The following is a 23,049-nucleotide window of genomic DNA, read 5'->3' as shown; positions in this document are numbered from 1 at the left end:
CTCTCTATCCCTCTCCTTTCCTCTTTGTAAAAAATCAATAAAATATATTTAAAAAAAAAACTAATATAGGGAGCTTTTCCACTTTATAGTATTATAGTTTGGAATGAAGCAAGCAAGTAACTATTATACTGTACATGGAATTCAGTATATGAATTGTTTTTGTAATTTGAAAAATTATGTTTGGATAGTAATGATCTGAGAGCATTGTAAGTTATGCACTACTTTATTCTTAACAGTTCTTATGAAAGCTAAAAAATAAGGTTAATTTAATAGGTACTTCTTAAAAAAATTAACTGCTAGAATAGTAGTTTGGTTTATCAAACAATAAATGCATTCATCAAACATTTATTAAACATCTGGTCTAGTAGCTTTGTATTTTTATGATGAGACTAGAGGCCTGATGCACAAAATTCATGCAAGAGTAGACCTTCCTTCCCCCCTGCTGCCGGCACCGGCTTCCCTCTGGCAGGGACCTGGGGTCTAATTAGCATATTATGCCTTTATTATTATAGACTAGAGGCCCGGTGCACAAAATTCGTGCACTGAGGGGGGGGGTGTCCCTCAGCCCAGCCTGCACCCTCTCCAATCTGGGATCCCTCTCACAATCTAGGACTGCTGGCTCCCAACCACTCGCCTGCCTGCCTGCCTGATTGCCCCTAACCACTTCTGCCTGCCAGCCTGATCACCCCCTAACCACTCCCCTGCCAGCTCGATCGATGCCTAACTGCTCCCCTGCCGGCCCTATCACCCCCAACTGCCTTCCCCTGCCGGCCTGGTCACCCCCAACTGCCTTCCCCTGCCAGCTATCTTGTGGCTGTGGGCACTGCCATCTTTGAGGGTGGGGCAGAATTAGCATTTTCCCTCCTTATTGGCTGTGGGCACCGCCATCTTTGCAAGGGTGTGAGGGTCAATTAACATATTCCCTCTTTATTAGATAGGATAGTTATAGCACAGTATAATGTAACATGAAAAATAGAGAAATGAAATTCTTGGAGTATTCTGAAAAGAGAAAATTGACTCTTGAACAAGGTGTTGAATGAAGGATGTGTGCAAGATCCCAATTCATAGGATAAGGCAGTTACTGAGGAAAATACAGTAGGAGAATGATTATCAGAGGAAACTGTAAAACTGCAGGAAAGTTCATGATATATACCTGATGTTTAGGGTGCTTGTTAGGAAATGATGGCAAAGTATGAAGGGTCTTGATCCTGAACCCTATTAAGAAGGGTTTGCCATCATGAAATTGGCTGTGGAATAATCTATCAGGTTTTTGTAGGTGCTAGTGCTGATTCTCATTACTGAAATAATGAATGAAATAAGATAGTGGTTGAAAGTTACTTTATGCAGAACTTAGCCTATTGGTAATTTTTCTTTAAAATTTCCAGTGTGCTACGCAGTTTCAAGAAAAAAACTGGCACTATTATGATAGAAAATCCTAATGTGGGAGGAAAGGACACAATAAGAATTTTTGTTGTTGTATGTAACAGTTATAAATATAGTAGTATGACACTAATAAGGACAGTATAAAGATTCTTAAAACTGAAAATGTACTGGGAATTAGGTAAAATGGTCAGAACACTAAAACAAACAGTAGATTTCAATCTAGATAAAGTGACACGGAGGGCATTAAGTTCATTGCTTAGTATGGAATGTTGCAGTGATCATTGAGGAAACAAAAGAATTTATATTTTGCTTTTATCTTCAATGACAAAGAAAATTATGTTTACCCTAATATGTGCAAAGTACATATAGTTAAGAAGGACTTGAAATCCAAGAGCAGGCAGTTATTTAAGTAAGTATATTTCCTAGCCTGGATACATTTTATCCACTAGTAGAATATTATCAAATGAAATCACCACCACAGTTGGTGGTTTTTCAAATATTGTAAGAAATGGGGGCAGTAGAGATATGGACATAAGCATTTTATGCAACAGCAGAGAACGGAGGCTCTGTATTTGCTTATGTCCACTGAATATAAATGATACAGGAATATAATATTTCTCATTTTAAGTACATAATGGATACTTTTTGAAGTCAACTTTGTTTTTGCATCTCTGGAACATATTGAAATATTGTTGAAATTTATTTTACTTTTTTTGGATGACCTTGGTGTATTAAGATGAGCGGATAGTTTGCATGCAATGACCACTAGATGGTGCTCATAAAGAAGGGATTTGTACATACTACTATGTGATCAGAGTTTTTCTAGATAAATAACAAATCTGTTATGAAACTTCTCAGTTAAGTCTTGTCTTATCTTAATACAGTCGTGCGTTTTGAAATTTAATAGGCCACATTATAAAGATAAAAGTGTAAGGAAGATGCCTATTCTGCATTTACAGTGCATTATTTTTATACAGTTACTTTGTAATTTATTTATTTTGTATTTTAGAGTTTTGATATTGTTTTTCCTCTCATCCTTCAACCTTTTAAAATATCCCACTAAGATTATTTAATCCTTGCCTTTGTTACTATACTTGGAGACTTCTGGATTTATTTCTGAGTTTGGAAAGGTGTACAGATAATTTAAGGCCTATCCTGTAGAAATTTTCAAACTGCCTCTTCTATTTAATATTCTAAGGTAAAAATTCTCACAGTCATAAATTTTTTATAATAATCTTTTAGGTTCCATAATCATTAATTGGTTGTACTTAGGTTACTTAAGCTTTCTCCTCTATGTTGAGAGTTCTGCTATAAATAATATCATTCTGTAAAAACAAGCATTAGACTGTACAGAAAAAAGAATTTTAATTCTTTATGTATCATATTAAAATGTTAATAGTAACTCTTTTTGGTGATTTAGACATTGTGTATTATGTATTTTATTTTATTATATTAAACTTCCCAAGTTTTATAATGAACTTAAATTTTGTTTGAATGGAATAGAGTTTATGTTTCAACTCTGCTACATGAGTAGGGCTACTCTAAAACAGAGGTCAGTGAGGAATTGGATGCCTTACACCTCTTAATCAAATCATATGAATCCAGTGGATTTGAATAGGGAATTTATACACTGAAAAATATTTCTTCTCTGTACTTGGGATATATGGGATGGAATGACAACTTTAGATTGTTCACAAGTTCTTTGGCTCTCTAAGATAAGAAACCTGTGTAATGAACAGTGTACTGTTCTGTCTGTATTGGTACTTTTGTACCTTGAGTGGGAAATTTGTGTTCAAAATCATCATCATACCAATCTAGAATAACAGAATCTGCCTTCCTCAGGTTTTCATCAGACATGGATCAGCACATATTTGGGGACCAAACCAATTAATACTGCATTTGTATAAACAACACTGATCAATTTTTTATTATAAATACCTGTCCATAGTAAAACTTGAATTTTTTTCAGAAGGTTTTAGTTTTTCCTTCAGAGATAATTCTTAGTTTTCCGTTAACCCTTAGTTTTTTGCTGTATTCCCCTACCCCCTAATGGATAGGAGTAGTCTGTCTAGGGCCACAAAATTATCAAATACTGCATGCACAGTCCTTGAGAAGCAGCACCAGACTTTCTGCTATAATCTTTGTCACAAAGCATCTTACTCCAAAGAGTCCCACATAACTCTTGTTAGACATATGTCTGTGAATTAGGCATGGAATCACAGAAGACAACATTAGCATCTTTTCTTACTGAGTCAGGATTTGCAACGGACCTGGAGATTTTAGTTTGTCAATGCTGCTTTCTACTAGACTGCATTTAGTTGATGCTGGTAAGCAAGATTTTATCATCTACATCTGAAAAAATATCCATGGCTGAGTTTGGGAATTAACTATGTATTTATATCAACTTAAAAATTGAATTATTCAACCATTAGTAAATTATTAAGTAGTATTTTTATTCATATGTTGTTTTTGAATGACCATATATTGTATTTCATACTACTAGTATTTATAGCATGGTGTTAAGAGGACAAACTTAGGAATCTGGTTCTCAAACTTGAGTGTGCTTAAGAGTCACAGGGAGCTTTTTAAAGATGAAAATTCCCAGATCCCCCTTACTCCTGAAAATTCTGATGGGGTGGGGGAACCAGTCTGTTTTTTAACCAGTACCCTAAATTATCCTGAGGTGGACTATAATGTTGAAAAACATAAACCTAGGTATTAGATGTTAGATAATGTCTATTTAGCAATCAAATAATATTATTTTGTGAACCAGGGTATTATTTATATATTGTTAGATAAAACATGTTCCACTGGTTATTAAAAAAATTATCTTTAATTCTTTTATATTTTTACGGATTCATAACTTGATGATCTTGATGTTTATAATATATGAGATGATGCTAAAAATAACAGTTTTTTACAAAGTTGTTAAGTTTTAATTTTTATTGGGTAGTTTTTTTGTTTTGTTTGAGAGAGAGAGAGAGAGGAAAAGAGCAAGATAGAGAAATAGAAACAATAAACATCATTAATGGGCTGCCTCCTGCAAGCCCCCTACTGGGGATTGATCTGGAACCCAGGCATGTGCCCTGACCAGGAATCAAACCAGTGACCTCTTGGTTCCTGGGTCAGCGCTCAACTGCTGAGCCACACAGGTTGGGCAATAGCAGTTTTTTGAAAATCATGAAAGTTCCAGAAGCCAAATATTTATTTTGCTAATTGATCTGTTTCTGCCTCCAAACCCAATTATCAAAGCATTAAAAACCAAAATATTACATAAAATGATCATGTTACATTACAAATGAATTTCCCTCTATCATTAAATCCTCAGAGTTTAATAGAGAGAGTACCTTTAAAAAACTTAGAACTAATGCTAATTAATGTAAGCTCCTTCCAGATGTAGAAATTTGTATGTCAATGTCAAAGGTTCACTTAGTAAAATTATTTTAAACAATCAACTATTGGAAGAGAATCCTCTTGTATTTTTAAATTCAGTTTGTATTTATAATTTGAGTGGTGAAGATGCCATTGGATTTTACTACAGGCTGTGATTGAAACTGGGTAATCCAGGGTTTCTCCACCCAGTGCATTAAATCAGGCAGCTCTAAAGGGTCTTGATAGTACAGTGTTTAGAACATCCTTCTTTACCTGCTAATCGACCTCACTTCCTGGATTTGAGTCCATCTAGTTATCATCTAACAAAAGAACAGCTTTTGGTTCCTGCAGACGCTGGTGAAAAAAAAATACTCATGAGAAAGAAATCTACCTTATGCCATCTTTTTTGTCTGCAAATGTAAACTCAGCCATCATGCAGTTAACAGGTACAGAGGGAAGAAGATAGAAGCTCTTTCATGGAAAGAAATTACTGAGAAAATGAGCATCATTTCTCCAGGTTTTTATTTTCCCTGATCTACAAGTGATGCTGCTGTAATTCTAGCTGCAGTTTTTACCGATCATTCACCATTCAGCAGCTGGTAGAGAAGTAAGACTGCTTGGCAACCACCTGCAGGGCTGCAGAGATGAATTACATTTTCGGGAACAACACACTTCTGTACTCTCGCGCCAGTCGAGGAGGCAATGCTAGCTCTAGCCATGGCTCTGTAGGCCCAAAGCAGAAACACGGGGCAAAAAAGGACTCATCAGATGAACTGCAAGCTGAGCCAGAACCTTCACGCTGGCAGCAGATAGTTGCATTTTTCACTCGAAGGCACAGCTTTATTGATTGCATCTCAGTAGCCACCAGCTCCACGCAGGTAACATACCACTTGTTGAAATTATTTTCAATATATTTTGGTTCATGTTTGTTTTGAAAAAAATGTACTATAGTATAGATTTCTTATTATTAAAAAGTATAATCTTATGCACTGAAACCTTGGGTACGCAAAAATGTATGTTTTCAGTCCATCTGTTCAGGTCTTTAGCATGAAAAGGGAAAGAAAAAATATTTTCCCTTTTGATCTTATGTAATGCCAAACAAAACAGTCTTGGGTTCTGTTTAATAACTTCTCTAAAAATATAAAGCCATTGATATATAAATTAAAAAGTAAATTAACAATGCTTGTCTCTTTATCTTAAGACTGTTAAATGCTATAAAGTATGTCTGACCAAAGAAAATACCTGTTTAGCTTTTATAAGCCATTAAATAACCTTTGGAATATTGTTGTAGTAATAAGGTAAAAGAAGATAAGTTAAAATATTTTTATTTTCTCATTTTTTGAAAATAAATTGAATGGTGTATCCTTATATCTTAAAGTTATATTAAATTACTGTTTTGGGGGGGAATTTAATGAATCTTTCAATCTCTATAAATATATATTATCTAGGATTAACTTGTGAAATTACACAATTATAGGAATATTTTTTCAAATACTTAATTGACAGTTTAGAGAGGTAAGCAAACACGAAAAATCTGCCAAATTTTTTTAAAAATCACTTCTTTTTAAGGAAATGAGTATTGAAAATAGGAAAAATATAAAATTAATAGTTGAGTGAAATACCTATTACTTGGTATTAAAGGAAAGTTGGGGCAGTATTCTTATTTTAAAACATTTTTGATAGATATTTATTCAACTTTCATAAAAATGAAAGGATAGTCTAATTTAAAACAAGGTAAGAATGTTTCTGTTTTTTGACATCAGTAATATTTAAATTAACAAAATATATGACCATACCTTAGGGCATTTAAAAATTCTTTAAGACTATTTTTTTAAATAATTAGAAGCAATCAACAGCTTCTTTCTTAAGTTTGGAACTAGAATTATCTTTCAATAGTTTTGATTTTAAAATGTCAGATTTCTTAAGAAATTCTACTTATTTTTCTTACATGGTTGAGAGAAATAGAGTTACTGGACTAGGGAGAGTCATTAAAGTCATTAATTGTTTTTATGTAGGTACTGAGATCACTTATAATGAAAGTTATTCAGAGGCAACAATTGATTTAACTCTTAGATTGAATATTGCACCAAGAATTTAACTACCTTGATTTTGACTATAATTACATATACCAAAAAGGGTCACAAAGACTAAAGCTTGACATTGTTATTCATTGTAGATTAATAGTAAATGATATTTTCCATTGTCTGATGCCAGAATACATTTTTCTGTTTCATCTACTGACTCATGGCTGGCAATTTTATTTTTTAGCACTAAAAGGATTTCTATAGAGTTAAAAACAAAGTAGATTAATGAAATTTCTTAAGTGAGCATATACTATATATACCTGTGAATATAGTAGTAAGATATTGATAGTGTTTTCTTATATGATTGATAAATAACAACAGTGATGATGATGATCAGGTCTTCTATTACACTGTTGTCAGAAATATTTTTTTTAAGATTTGATAGCAAGATTAACTTTGAATCTAATTTCTTATAACTATGCTATATGCTATTTCTAGCAGTTTAGAGAATTGTTATTAAATCAAGTCTTATTAATTTGAAAGTCATTACTCTGATGAAAAAAAATTTGCTTTCTTTACAGATTCATTTAAATTGCTTGTCTGTTGGAGGTATTCATTTTCATAACTAAGATTATTTGCCCAGTCCTTCTGTAATATCTGGAAATTAGTGGGAAATCATTAATGTTTTTTTTAAATGATAAGGGAGCCAAGTGGTTATAAACTTGAACAAGATCCCCAGCTTTTAGGATAGAGCTTGTTATATGATTAGTGCTCAGTACGCGTTTATGGAATTGATTGATTTCCATGTCAGTCACCTTGAACCTTATTAGCTCATGGCCTTTCAAAATATGGCACCTAATCTGAAACCACTTGGGTAATTACATTTATATCTACTCTCTTCCCTCATAAGTGCCTTTAGTTTTTCACAGCAGCCCATCTCTTCTTCCATTTCCCTTTTCTTCCCCTGCATTCTTCATATTTTCTTCAAGCCACAAAACTCCTCCATGCACCTTCTCTCTTCACCGTTTTGAGTCCCCACCTAATGATGTAGCCATACAGCTTATAAACTATCTGTAATTTTTGTCATTTACTTCTATCCCCAAAATTTAGATTGTGGGGTTTTGTTTGTCTGTTTTGGGGTGTGTGTTTTTTATGTTAAATTAAGATCAATTTCTTGTGACTTGTTTTACTGTGGTGTAAGTTTTACTTTTGGGGGCTTCACACTACTTACGTTCTTAATTTGGAATAATTATAGTATAGGAAAAGTGGCCTATGCATTGTCAAGCCCTCCTGAGTTTCACACCACAGAATTTCTTCTATTCTTACAGTTAGGATCAACTGATGGCAATCTGCCCTTAGCATATCCAAGCTCTGTTCCGATCTAGACCAAATTTTATATTCAGCAAGGTTTTTAAAAAATCCAGCACAATACTTCTAGACTTTCCTACCTGATTAGCTCCTAGATAAAAAGTTTTAACCACTTGGCAATATTATTTTTATTAATGAGAATAGTAGTTACAAACTTTGAACAGCTGTGAAGTAGTGTAGGTCACTTTGAATGTGTGTTTAGCAACTGTCCCTATAATTTTAGACTACTTGAAGATCCCTAACATGGATCACTATAAATATTCAAATTGAGTTCTCCCATCACCCCAGAATCGACATATCAAATTAAGCTTAAGACGGCAAAGTTCTCTTCCTAAGAGTGAATGGAATAGACATGATGACTTATAATTGAAATAGAACAATAAATTTTTTTCTCTATATTGAATTGGGGTAACATTGGTTAATAAAATTATATAGGTTTCAGCTGAACAATTCTATAATACATCATTTGTATATTGTACTGTGTGTTCACAACTCCAAGTCAAGTCTCCTTCCATCACCATTTATCCCCCCATACCCTCTTCTGCCTCCCCCTACACCCCCTTTTCTCTCTGGTAATCACCATACTGTTGTCTGTGACTCTGAGGGGTGGTGGTGGTGGTTTTTTATTTGTTTTAGGGGATTGATTTTTTTGTTTCTTGAGGGGGTTTGCTTAATCCCCTCACCTTTTTTCGCCCAGTCCCACAACCATCTTCCCCTCTGACAACTGACAACTGTTCTCCAAAATTTTAATATGAGTGGATATTAGCCACATGAGTTAAGTAATCTTTTTAGAGGAAAAAACCCTGTTCTAAATTAAAATACAGAAAAACACTGTTCAGATACCCATGTGGAAAATATAAAGGCTGATTTGTATAAAAAGAATACTCTTCTAAACAAATGCATTCTGGATTATAAAAGATTTAAATTTTAGAATTGTGCATTGGATATATTGTCTAAAAAAAGACTATAATAGTATCAACCTCATTGAGTTAATTGTATCATATTATTTAATATATCTAACCTACTTAGAACAGTGCCTGGCAACTACTATTATTATTTTATTCCATTATTATTGTTTTATTTTTATACTAGAGGCCCGATGCACAAAATTCTTGCAAGGGCCTTGGCCCCGCCCACGTGGCTTTCTCCCGAAGGAAGGACATCTGGACTGATTAGCATATTACGCTTCTATTATTATAGATTGCTTAACTTGGATAGCGTGTGGACAAATTCAAATATAGATAATTAGGAACTGCATCACCTAGGTTAGTGTAGTTAGTTCAAGCATTCAGTAAATAGTGTTGACTGAACAAGTTAATTAAGTGCAAGCTGTACACTTTTTTAAAAGCTACACCCAGCACTTTCAATTGCAGGATTTAAGGGAGGGCCCCAAAGAGCACCTCAAATTCTCCTTGAGACCACCAATTTCCTGACCTTGCCTCCCCTCCTAACACTCCCTTCTGCAAATTACTAAAGCAGTCACAAGTAGACAACTAATTTAACTGACTATCTACCTTTTACCAAGTTCCCCAAGCATACCGTCAGGACTAATTTTATTATTTTATTTTTTTAAATATACTTTTATTGATTTCAGAGAGGAAGAGAGAAGGAGAGAGAGATAGAAACATCAATGATGAGAGAGAATCATTGATCAAGCCCGCAATCTGGGCATGTGCCCTTGGCCAGAATTGAACCTGGCACCCTTCAGTCCGCAGGCTGACACTCTATCGACTGAGCCAAACGGGCTGGGGCAGGACTAATTTTATACTGCACATTCCTTTTAACCTTAATCACCACACCTGGCGTTCATCTGAGACTACAGCCTTCACAAAAAGTGAAACTATTGTCTGTCACACCCCATGCACTTTGGGACCAACAATGGGTTGTCTTCCTTGCTTATCGTATTGATATTTATGGATCATTGTATTTCCTCTAAAAATAAATGCAGATGTAATGAGATGGTATTTTCTACTTCCCCTTCTTTTCTAGTCATCTGCATTTCTCCCAGTCACTCCTAATTCTTCGATATCTTTAACTTCCAGGATCTTGTTTTTTTCTTTCATTAGAACAGTGGCCGGCAAACTGCGGCTCATGAGCCACATGCGGCTCTTTGACCCCTTGAGTGTGGCTCTTCCACAAAATACCACTTGCGGGCGCGCACGTACAGTGCGATTGAAACTTCATGGCCCATGCACAGAAGTCGGTATTTTGTGGAAGAGCCACACTCAACGGGCCAAAGAGCCGCATGTGGCTCGCGAGCCGCAGTTTGCCAACCACTGCACTAGAATGACCTACTTAAATGGTTATATTCAAGAACCCATTAGCTTTGACTATATCAGCTATTTTCTAACCTTTTTCATCTTATGCACACATAAACTAATTACTAAATTCTGCGGCACACCATAAAATACCGTTTTTGCCAATCTAACAAAAAAAAAGAGCTAAAATTTTGATACATTCACACTGGACAGCTATTGTTGTGTTGGCTGTTGTCATTTTTTTAAATTGACAATCTAAGGGAAAAGAGGTCAGTTCCCCTGACTAAATAGTCAGGTATTGCATGTTTTAAAAATTCTTACAGCACACTGGTTGAAAATCGCTGGACTATATCACTTAAAAAATCTCAGTTGCAAGCTTTCAAACTATCTGACTAGCTCTTTCTTTCTATTCAGCTCACTTCCCCTACTACCAAGATTTTTTTATATATACCCTCTTAAGACCTCCAGCTCAGCTTTTTATTATCATTTCTTTTGTGCTCCCACCTTCTTGCCTTGCTCAGATTCCTTGGTCCATGACTATAAACACTGTCTTTTGTAATCTCAGCTCTCTTTTGCCCTTCTGTCACTTCATTGGTAAGATCAAACCTGACTGATTGCACGTCTGCTCTGCCTCTTGCACACTGACAAAGCAGCACATCAAATACCTGTTTTCTGGCCCTCATTCTCAATTGATGGTCTTACTCTGTATTTGGGCCTGTTAAAATAAACTATACATCTGTTCCCAAAGCTCACCCCTTTGCTTCTGTATTAGAGCTTAGGCCCTTCGACTATTCATGGACTTCTGAAATTCTCTCTTCTGCATTATCTGTGTTTCCCGGTATACTGAATCATTCTCATCATCATACTTACTGCTATAATACCTCTCATTAAAATAACCAACCAAAAGAAACCTCTTTTGAAGTGTAGATTGTCAAATCCAATAATCAGTTCTTAATCTTCATTTTACTTAATCCTAGTTTATACACAATTGACTACTGCCTCCTTTAAATTCTTTACTCTTTTGACTCTTGAACACCCCTTTTTGTATATTCCCCAACCTCAGTTTCTTTTGCAGTATATTCCTCCTCTTTCTACTACTAATGTTAATAAGGGCTCAGTCCTTAAACGTCTCCCTTTTTATACTCACATTTCAGGTGATTTCATTCAGTCCTGTGCCTTTAAATAACAATTATTTATATCTTTAGCCTGTACACTAAATTTGTGTATCTAGCTTCCTACTCATCTCCACTGGAATAAGTATCGGAAAGTTAACATGTCAAAAACAGAGTTTCTAATTTTATTCTCATCTTCTTCAGTATACCATTTACTGAGATGCTGAAGACAATAATGGTTGGTATCATCTTCTATTCCTTTTTCCTTTGCTCTACATTCAGTCTAATAGCAAATCCTATTGAGTCTATTTCAGGATATATTTATGACCTCACCACTTTACACCACTTTTACAACTACAAATTAAAGTTGACCCTTGAACAACATGGGGCTTAGGGATACCAGCCCTCTATGAAGTTAAATATTCGTGTATAAATTTTGACTCCCCGAACACTTAACTACTAATAGCCTGCTGTTGAACAGAAGTCCTACATAACATAAACAGTTGGTTAGCATATATTTTGTATGTTATATGTATTATATTCTGTATTCTTACAATTAAGTAAGCTAGAGAAAATGTTATTAAGAAAATCATAAGAGAAAGTTCATTTACAGCACTGTACTGTATTTATCAGTACTATAAGTTTACATCATCTATTTACAACATAAATCATCTGTATCTACATCAGTATTGTCTAGTATATGATACAAAATACTGTGGACCAGTTGTTCTCAACCTGTGGGTCGCCTAAGACCATCGGAAAACACATATATAATTACATATTGTTTTTGTGATTAATCACTATGCTTTAATTATGTTCAATTTGTAACAATGAAATTGGGGGTCACCACAACATGAGGAACTGTATTAAAGGGTCGCGGCATTAGGAAGGTTGAGAACCACTGCTGTAGATGTTATATGTATTATTAACACTAGACATCAAAAATAAAAAGAAAATTTGAGAAAGAAATTTATATTTATTTACAGGTATAACAAAGAAGCAGCAATATGGTTGCTTTATTGTAGCCTAATGTATTAGATATGATTACTTCATGGTAGCCTAGCATATACATCAATGAATGAATTGTTATAAAATATTTATGACATACAGTATTACAATCATATTCATAATACAGTATTATAAAATTTGTTACTTTTTAAAAAAAAAGAAACCACTTATCCTATATAATAAAAGGGTAATATGCAAATCAACCGAATGGCGGAACAACCAGTTGTTATGATGCGCACTGACCACTAGGGGGCAGACGCTCAACGCAGGAGCTGCCCCCAGTAGTCAGTGCGCTCCCACCGAGGCCTCCCGGACTGCTAAAGGGCACAGACCGGGCTGAGGGGAACCCCCCCTAAGTGCACGAATGTCATGCACCATGCCTCTAGTCTGTAATAATAGGCTGATATGCGGTTTCTCCAGTTACAAGAGAGAGAGGCATACTGTACAGTAAAGTAATTCTTTGAAAGCGATGCTATAAAACAGTAAGAAAACTAACAAATTATTTTATATTAAACTAGGGGCCCAGTGCATGAATTGATGCACCTTGAAAGGAACTGTGGGCCACAATGCTGCAGTGGGCACAGGGCCAGGTCTCAACCCATCCTTTGCACCCCCACCGGGCCCCTCCCACTGCCAGCTCCTGGTCCCCTGTCTGCCGGCAGTTCTGCTGTCACTGCTCCCACTCACTGACAGCACCGGCCCCACTCGCACCCACTGACGGGGCAGAGCCATTGGAGCTGGCGCCAGTAGTGGGTATGAGTGGCAGCTACTGCCCCGATCGCCCCTCAGGAGCAGGGGGAGGTGGAGAAGCCCTCAGGGGCAATCGGGGCCAGCAGCCTCTGCTCACACCCGCTGATAGCACCGAGCGATCGGGGCCGGCGCTGGCAGCGGGTGCAAGCGGCAGCTCTGGCACCAGTTGCGGGTGTGAGCAGGGCCGGCGCTGGCAGTGGGTGTAAGCAGCGGCTTCAGCGCCGGCAGCGGGTGCAAGCGCTGTGCGGGACTTCGGCATGCAGGAGGAAAGAATTTTTAGTAACCACCAGAGGCTCACCCCGAAGACAGTGACCGGTGCCCCACCTTGTTCTGGTGCCCCCTCTCACCTGCTCCACCATCCCGCTGCAGCCTACGCCGCCATGTTCAGCGCATGCCCCGCGCATCCCCCCTGGTGGTCAGCACACGTCATAGCGACTGATTGTTCGGTTCCGCCATTAAGTCTATTTGCATATTAGGGTTTTATATATATAGACTAGAGGCCTGTTGCAAGAAGATTCCTGCAAGAATAGGGCTTCCTCAGGCCTATTCCTGCAAGAATAGGGCTTCCTGAGGCCAGAGCAAAGCAGAGAAGGGAGCTTCACTCCCTTCTCCACTGCCTCGCTTCCTCCCTTCTCCGCTGCCTCGCTCCCTTCCGTCTCCGCCGCTACGCTCCCTCCCGTCTCCGCTGCCTCGGCTCCCTCCCTTCTCTGCCGCTTCGCTCCCTCCCTTCTCCGCCACTTAGCTCTCTCCCATCTCCGCTACCTCGGCTCCGTTCCCTTCTCCGCTGCTTCGCTCCCTTTTGCAGTGCTTGGCTTCTTTCTACCCTTTCTTCAGTCTTCGCTCCTCACCTGTGTATGCAAATTAACTGCCATTTTTGTTGGGTTAATTTGCATATCGCTCTGATTGGCTGGTGGGCATAGCGGGAGGGCGGTCAATTTTTATGTTTCTCTTTTATTATTGTAGATTATCACTTACTATATGCCTTTGTAAGGATAGGCTATCCACTCCATGCAAATCATGCACATGATGAATACTCAGAGGATGACGATGATGAGAGAGAAGATAAGCTATCCACTTTCATCAAATCATGCACATGATGTTCTACATGATGAATACCTAGGGGATGACAATGACGACGACTACACACAATGTCTAAAAATGTTCTTGTCATAGTTATTAGATTATCACATGAAAAGACACACAACAGATAAGTTTAATTGTACTGCATGATGATTGCCTATTATTCATTAAGTGGGAATAGGTCATCATAAAGGTCTTCATCTTCATTTTGAGTAGGCTGAGGAGAAGGAAGAGGAAGGGTTGGTCTTCCTGCCTCAGGTGACAGAAACAGAAGAGATGGAGGAAGTGAAAAGAGAGGCAGTAGAGGCAGGCACATGATATAACTTTGTGGAAATACATGGTAATTTTTTGGACTTTTTTGCTTTTTCATTTATCTGAAAATGTTTGTATATGATACCAATTTTTCTCTACTATTTGCTTTATTTTCAGTGTCCATATCATAGAAAGGTCTGTGTCAAAAAGTAAGTCTAAAGCACTCTTGAACAATTGAAACCATTTGCTAGATTGTCTAATGTCAATTTGTTTTCTGGTACTGCTTCTTCATTGTCTTCCTTATTGTCTGGTATTGATTCAGAAGCACTCATCTGCATCAGCCTTTTTTTTTTGTCATATCCACAATCTCTTCCTTGGTTTCCTTGATTGACTTTGTTGTAAAACCTGTAAAGTCATGCATAACATCTGGACACAATTTTCTCCAGCAGGAATTGTTTCAGGCTTGGTGGATTTCACAGCTTTTTCCCGATCAGTGATGGCACCTTCAATCCTTCCAGACTTTCAGGATATTCTTTCTTTTGTGGTCCTCTTCCATAGCATTGACAATCCTTTTCATAGAGTACTGTGTATAATGAGCCTTAAAGGTCCTTATGACCCCTGATCCAGAGGCTGAATTAGAGAGACAAATGTTTGGGAGCAAGTAGACCACTTCACTGCCTTCGGTATTAAACTCATGCTGTTCTGGGTGGCCAAGCTCATTGTCTAATTTCAAAATAATTTTAAAAAGCAATTCCTTACTGGCAAGGTACTTCCTGACTTCAGGAACAAAGCATCAGTGGAACCAATCCAGAAGAGGGTTCTTGTGCAGGCCTTCTTATTGTACAAACAAAAGACTGGCAGCTGGTGTTTTTTTTTGTTTTTTTCTTTTTCAAGGCCTAGGAGCTAGTAACTTTATAGATGAGGGCAGTCATGATTATAAACCCAACTGCATTTGCAAAAGTAGAATTAGTGTCCCCTCCTGCCTTAAATCCTGATGTTTGCTTTTTTCTCCCTTACTAATAAATGTGCTTTGTGGCATTTTTTGTTCCAGAATAGAGCACTTTTGTCTCTATTAAAAACCTGTTCAAGCAAATCTTTTCTCTTCAGTGATTTTCTTAATGGCTTCTGGAAACTCATCTGTTGCCTCTTGGTCGGCAGAGGCTGCTTCTCCTGTTATCTTGACATTTTTAAAACGAAAACTCTTTCTGAAATTATCAAATCATTCTTTGCTGGTATTAAATTCTCCTACTTTAGACCCTTAACATTCCTTTTGCTTTAAGTTGTCATATAACAGTGGTTCTCAACCTTCCTAATGCCATGACCCTTTAATACAGTTGCTCATGTTGTGGTGACCCCCAACCATAAAATTATTTTCGTTGCTACTTCATAACTGTAATTTTGCTACTGTTATGAATCATAATGTAAATATCTGATATGCAAGATTTATTTTCATTGTTACAAATTGAACATAATTAAAGCATAGTGATTAATCACAAAAACAATATGTAATTATGTGTTTTCTGATGGTCTTAGGCAACCCCTGTGAAAGGGTTGTTCGACCCCCAAAGGGGTCGCGACCCACAGGTTGAGAACCACTGTCATATAATGACTTCGTGTTGTTTTTTCTTTTTGTGTTTTTTTAAAAATATATATTTTATTGATTTTTTTACAGAGAGGAAGGGAGAGGGATAGAGAGTTAGAAACATCGATGAGAGAGAAACATCGATCAGCTGCTTACTGCACACTTTCTACTGGGGATGTGCCCGCAACCAAGGTACATGCCCTTGACCGGAATCAAACCTGGGACCCTTCAGTCGGCAGGCCGACGCTCTATCCACTGAGCCAAACCGGGTAGGGCTGTTTTTTTTTTCTTGAATCATATTAGTCTATAGGTATGCATTTCAGTATGAGATAAGAAGGTATTTCTCACAAAAAAAATAAGCTTTTCACACCTGCTGACATAACTGTAGTGATGGCTTCACGAAATTTCTTTTCTTTCTTTACAATGGTCCTTATGATGGATTCATTTAAATGAATCCAGCTCTTAAAATGGAGGGCAACCACAGCTGCAGACCTCAGTCTACAATGCATATCTAGCAATTCAACTTTGTCTTGTAATGTCATGATTTTTATCCACTTCTTGGGAGCACTTTCAGGATCACTGTGGTGTTATTGAAGGTTTACAGTGGTGCACTAAACACGGTGAAAAATGCACATGAACAATGAGAGATCACTTTTTACTACAATACATATTTTTCTGGAGAGAGAACTGCTCATGTGGAAATGATTAGTATCACATGGTGTTTTAAGCAGCTACTGGAAACATTTGAGGTCAATTCAATTGCAACAGAAAGTGGCTACGAAATTATTACAGTTAAGTTTATGCAGTTGTAATTTAGCTAGAGGCCGGGTGCACGGATTTGTGCATGGGAAGAGTCCCTCAGACTGGCCTGTGCCCTCTTGCCATTCAGGACCCCTCGGGGGATGTTGGACTGCCGGAAGCAGCAGGTGGCCGGGGAGAAGCCCCAGCTGGGGCCGGGCGCAGCTCCGCTGCCACTCATCCCAGCCCCACTGCACCTACCGCCGCTGGCCGCCGCCACTCCATAGTGCTGCTGCGAAGGGTGGGAGAGGCTCCCGCTGCCGCAGCTGTGCTCACCAGCTGTGAGTCCAGCTTCTGGCTGAGCAGCACTCCCGCTGTGGGAGTGCACTAACCACTAGGGGGCAGCTCCTGCATTGAGCATCTGCCCCCTGGTGGTTAGTGCATGTCATAGCGACCAGTCATTTGGTTGTAACACTTACTTAGGCTTTTATATGTATAGATAGATAGATAGATAGATAGATAGATAGATAGATATTGTATCTTTACATTTCTCTCAACCGTGAGGTAAGTGTGTGTGTAAGTTTTTATAAATTTTAACTTTATATATAGTAGATTTATGTATATTTTATGGTAGTAAATGATACAACAGACTAATATCTACATATATTTTATGCATTCATAACATACCTAACTTTTTCCTAACTTTTGATATTTCTATGCTATGTGGTTTGTAAGTTTTTTCAAATTGTCACAATCTGCAAAATTTTTTTCAATATGTTTATTGAAATAAATCCTCATATAAGTGGACCCATGCAGTCCAAACCCATGTTATTCCAGGGTCAACTGTATTTGATTTGTTGCCTGACTACAGCAGTAAACATCTGCCTGCTCTCCCTGTGTCTGTTCTTTCCTCTCACCAGTCTGTTCTTCACCTAGCAGCCAGTCTTCCTTACAGAATCTCAGTTCATGTCAGTACCTTGATTTTAACCCTCCCATAGGTTCCAATCCAATAGATAATAAAATACTTATTCACTACTAAGGGCCCAGTGCACAAATTCGTGCACCTTGAAAGAAACTGTGGGCTTCAAGGCTGTGGTGGGCACAGGGGCAAGTCTTGGCCCATCCTCCGTGCCCCCACCTGGCCCCTTCCGCCGTGGCCTCCAGTCCCCTGTCTGCCGGCAGCCCTGCTCCTACCGCTGCTCCCACATGCTGACAACACCAAGCAATTGGGGCCAGCGCCAGCAGCGGGTCGGAGAGGAGGCTGCTGCCCCGATCACCACTCAGGAGCAGGGGAGATGGAGTAGCTCTCAGGGGCGATCGGGACCGGCAGCAGCCGCTCACACCCGCTAACAGCGCCAAGGGATCAGAGCTGGTGCTGGGTGCTGTCAGTGGCAGTGGTGCAAGTACCCAGCGGGACCGCGGCACACGGGAGCAAAGAGTTTTCAGTAACCACCAGAGGCTTGCCACAATGACAGCGACCAGCGCCCCGCCTTGGTCTGGTGCCCCTGCTCACCTGCTCCATCATCCCGCCACAGCCAATGCCCGCCATGTTCTGTGCTCTGCCGCCTGCTGCCAACGCCCACCATGTTCCATGCACGCCCCCTGGTGGTCAGTGCACGTCATAGTGACGCATTGTTCGGTTGTTCCACCGTTCGGTCTATTTGCATATTAGGGGTTTTTATATATAGACTAGAAGCCCGTTGCACGAAGATTCACGTAATAGGCCTTCCTTCCGCTGGCTGCTGGTACCGATTTTCCTCTGGCACTCGGGACCCAGGCCTTTGGTCCAGCCGCAGCGAGGCTTGGCTTCTCCAATGCAGCCGCAGTGAGGCGTGGCTTCTCCAATGCGGGCAGCCGCAGTGGAGAAGCCAAGCCTCTTCAGTCTTCAGTCTTCACTCTGGCCAGAGCCTTCAGTCTTCGCTCCATGACTGCGTATGCAAATTAATTGCCATCTTTGTTGGGTTAATTTGCATAGTCACTCTGATTGGCTGATGGGCGTAACGGAATGACACCAGTTTGTATGTTTCTCTTTTATTAGTGTAGGTAACCCAAAAGACCCTGTATAATCTAGCCCCTGGCAATATTTCCAGTTCCATTTTCTATTGTTCCCTTAATCTACTCTAGCTCACTGAACTTGTTCCTGTTCCTTAAAAAATCAAGCGTGTGGCCATCTCAGAGCCTTATCTTGCTGTTTCCTCTGCTTGGAGCATCTCTCCCCCAACCCCCAGATATTCTCATGAGTCATTCTCTCACTTCCTTCAGATTTCTGCTCATTTGTTGTCTTCTCAGAAGGCCTTCCCAGATTCTTATCTAAGGTAGCAGGCATTCCTTCACTCCAAACATCACCCTGTTTTATGTTTAACACGTTAAGCGCCATGTCAGTCACCAGTGACTGAAACGGAAAGGAAAACAAAACAGGCTTGACGCTTAATGTGTTAAAAAAAATTTTTGCTTCATAGCAGCTAATGCAGTCTGATCCTTTATTAACACGTTAAGCACCATGTCAGTCACCTGTGACCGAAACGGAAAGGAAGACAAAACAGGCTTGGTGCTTAACGTGTTAATGCAAATTTTTTATCTGTCTCAATTCTCCCTGAGACCTTCTGTGAGGCTTATATCACACTTTATCTAGTGTTATACTGATTCTCTAGCTGGTGGTTTTCTTTATATTTACTATTCTGGGGAGAACTATGTGCAAGGAAAAAAGAGGAGAGGAAACCATTCAGTTTCCTTAAATTAGGATGGCTGTATCTCATTAACCGAACTGGAGCACTTTTGATGAAAAGAGGGGACTATTCATACCTAAATTGGGACAAGAGACATAAATACAGACTTCCCAGGCAGACAAAGGCATATGGTACATCACTTATAACCATTAATCCTCTAACAGTTCCCACCAGGTAGCTGGTATGAATATTCACACTAAGACATCTTCATCTTAGACCATCCTGGATTGGCCTAACTTTATCTGTTCATGTTTCATATACATTTAGCCTAATGCCTAATGATAATGGGGTTTTGAAATGATGATCAAATATAAATTTTTCTGCATTTCTAAGGAATGAAATTGCTTATATTTAGGAGTATAATGTCTTTGTATTAAACTAGAATATACACAGTAGGTAGAGAATCTGAACTACTTTGGAAATGCTGACTCTGATAGTAGGATAGTTTCCAGGAGAATGGGTAGAAATAGTCTCCTTTGGGTATTGACTAACCAAAGCGATCAAAATTAAGTTAAAAACTCTATTATACTGGTTGCGAGATGCTGCGTTTTGACAGAGTTTAGTTTTCTACTCAAAAGGCCACTAATTTTATATGATTAACACCATGACTCAGATTGGGAACTTGTTTTCCCTTTTCACCCAAAGAATATTGTGGACTTTTTTCAGGGAACCTATATGTCTACCTACTCAAAAAATATGTTAAACGATGTTTAAGACCTAGTCATTTGCACATTAGGACAGTTTAGAAAAACAGAGAGATGAAGATTAAATTAAAAGTAATTGTTTATAATCTATACTAATAAAAGGGTAATATGCTAATTAGGCCGGATGTCTTCCAGACAACCTTCCAGACGTCCTTCCGGACAAAGCCATGGTGGCGGGGCCGAGGCAGAGGCGGTTAGGGGCGATCAGGTCGGCAGGGGAGGGCGGATAGGGCGGTCAGGCTGGCAGGAAAGGGTGGTTAGGGGCGATCAGGCCGCAGGCAGAGTGGTTAGGGGCGATCAGTCAGGCAGGCAGGTGAGCGGTTAGGAGCCAGTGGTCCGGGATCACGGGTGGGATGTCTGACTGCCAGTTTAGTCGGACATCCCCCAAGGGGTCCCGGATTGGAGAGGGTGCATGCTGGGCTGAGGGACCACCCCCCCTCTTTGCATGAATTTCGTGCACCGGGCCTCTAGTCCTATATAATAAATAGACCAAACAGTGGAACAACTGAACACTATGACATGTGCTGACCACCAGGGTGTATGTGCGGAACATGACGGGCGTTGGCCGCAGTGAGATGGTGGAGCAGGTGAGCAGTGGCGCCAGACCAAGGCAGGATGCCGGTCGCTGTCATCAGGGCCAGCCTCTGGTGGTTATTGAAAATTCTTTGCTCCTGCGTGCCACGGTCCCACCTGGCGCTCACACCTGCTGCCAGCGAGAGCCCCACTTGCACCTGCAGCCAGCGCCAGAGATGCTGCTCGCACCCGCTGCCGGTCCCAATCACTCGGGGCCATCAGCGGGTGCAAGTGGCGGCTGCCAACCCTGATTGCCCCTGCGGGCTTCTCCACCTCCCCCTGCTTCTGAAGGGCGAACGGGACCAGCAGCCGCCACTCACACCCACTGACAGCACCTGCCCTGCTCGCACCCGCTGCTGGTGCCGGCCCCAATCACTCCGTGCAGTCAGCGCTTGGGAGTGGGGCTCCCGGTAGACAGGACTGGGGGCTGCGGCAGGAGGGGCCAGGCGGGGGCGTGGAGGATGGACTGAGACGCACCCCTGTGCCTACCACAGCCTCGCGGCCCACAGTTCCTTTCAAGGTGCACGAATTCATGCACTGGGCCCCTAGTAGTTAATATAAGCTTTTAAAAAATACCAAATTAATCATACAATCCAGCAATCATAATCCTTGGTATTTACCCAAATCAGTAGAAAATTTATGCCCACTCAAAAACCTGCACACAGATGTTTATAGCAGCTTTATTCTTCATTGCCCAAACTTGAAAACAACCAAGATGCCTTTCAGTAGGTAAATGAATAAATAAATTATGGTACATCCAGACAATAGAATGTTATTTTGTGTATTTTTTAAAATGAAAAGACATGGAGTAACCTTAACTGCATTTTACTAAGTGAAACACACCAATCTGAAAAGGCTACATACTGTATGCTCCCAACTACATGACATTCTTGAAAAGGCAAATCTATGGAGACAGTAAAAAGATCAGCAGTTGCCAAGGGTTAGGAAAGTGGGAGGGGATGAATAGGTAGAGCACAGGATTTTTAGGGCAGTGAAACTATTCAGTAAAATATTATATAGTGGGCATGTTTAAAGCCAGACACTGTGCAACACCAAAAGTGCACCCTAATATAAACTGTGAACTTTGGGTAATAATAGTTTGTCAACGTAGGCTCATCAGCTGTACAAATGTACAATTCTGGTGGCAAATGTTGATAAGCGGGGAAGCTATGCATGTGTGTGTGCAGAGGTTTTATGCAAACTAATTTCTGCCCAATTTTGCTGAGAACCTGAAACTGCTCTAAAAAGTAAAGTCTATTAAAAACAAAATTAATATCTTAATGTAAATTAGGTTGGCTTTAGTTTGAAGACCTAAATGAGTGAAATTTGTATATAATCTCTATAAATAGGAAGTGTGTTGCATTCATCTTTGTAGCTTCTACATAGTATCATGATTGTTAGATGGCCCTTTTTTGTCAAGGACAAGTAGGTTTAAAAAAAAAAAAATGCTGGAAAATGACTGACCTACATGCTCATGGGGTCAGGATAGGTGATTCAGCCTGTGCTACATTTTTGCCCTTTGTTTATTTTCAAGCAGTGTTTGTTTTCATGAGAATTTATTTTATACCTCTCATCACAACTGTATTTCAGTAACCAATTGGGCAATGATTTTTTAATGTCAGCTGCTAAAACATAAGCTTCACAAGATGTATGTTTTCTTCTCTTGTATAACCAGAGCCTAGCGTGGTAAATGCACTCTAGAAATATTTGTTGAATGAATAAACAAATGTGATATGTTGTTTATTTTCATTTAATCTGATTATGGCTGCAAGGAAGTTTGGCATTTCCAAATATAGTTTGGCCACTGTAGATTTCCCACGCCATTTTTATATAGAACTATGGCTTAAAAATTAGCAATTCTACATTATGTAGGATTTTGTAAAATTGTGTATACTAGTATTTCAAAAGTAATTCAAAGCCGTCTGAGAAAAATTGAGGTGTATGTATTCTACACATATAAAGGACTTAAATTCTTATTGTTAAAATTTGAGCCCTAGCTGGTTTGGGTCAGTGGATAGAGCGTCGGCCTGTGGGCTGAAAGGTCCTGGGTTTGATTCTGGCCAAGAGCACATGCCCGGGTTGCACGCTCGATCCCCAGTAGGGGGTGTGCAGAAGGCAG

General features: G+C 39.4%; 1 protein-coding gene across 19 annotated transcripts in view; it reads left to right on the top strand.

Annotated features, from left to right (window-relative positions):
• Positions 1–23,049, top strand: part of DLG1 (discs, large homolog 1 (Drosophila)) — a 294,073-nt gene that overhangs the window by 102,368 nt on the left and 168,656 nt on the right. For 4 of the 19 annotated variants that reach the window (XM_005873180.2, XM_014545308.1, XM_005873179.2 and 1 more), the window contains exon 1: positions 5,337–5,633. The exons of 14 other annotated variants lie outside the window; for them this stretch is intronic. In XM_005873180.2, coding sequence (XP_005873242.1) covers positions 5,400–5,633 — 234 coding nt within the window. In that variant the 5' untranslated portion in view covers positions 5,337–5,399. Of the gene's footprint in view, positions 1–5,322; positions 5,634–23,049 lie in introns of those variants that run through there. One more of the 19 variants, XM_005873181.2, reaches the window with a different exon arrangement.

The sequence above is a fragment of the Myotis brandtii genome, unplaced genomic scaffold, assembly GCF_000412655.1.
Source record: "Myotis brandtii unplaced genomic scaffold, ASM41265v1 scaffold4, whole genome shotgun sequence".
Lineage (NCBI taxonomy): Eukaryota > Metazoa > Chordata > Mammalia > Chiroptera > Vespertilionidae > Myotis > Myotis brandtii.
Note: the sequence above shows the minus strand (reverse complement) of the source record. Positions and strands in the feature narration are given on the sequence as shown.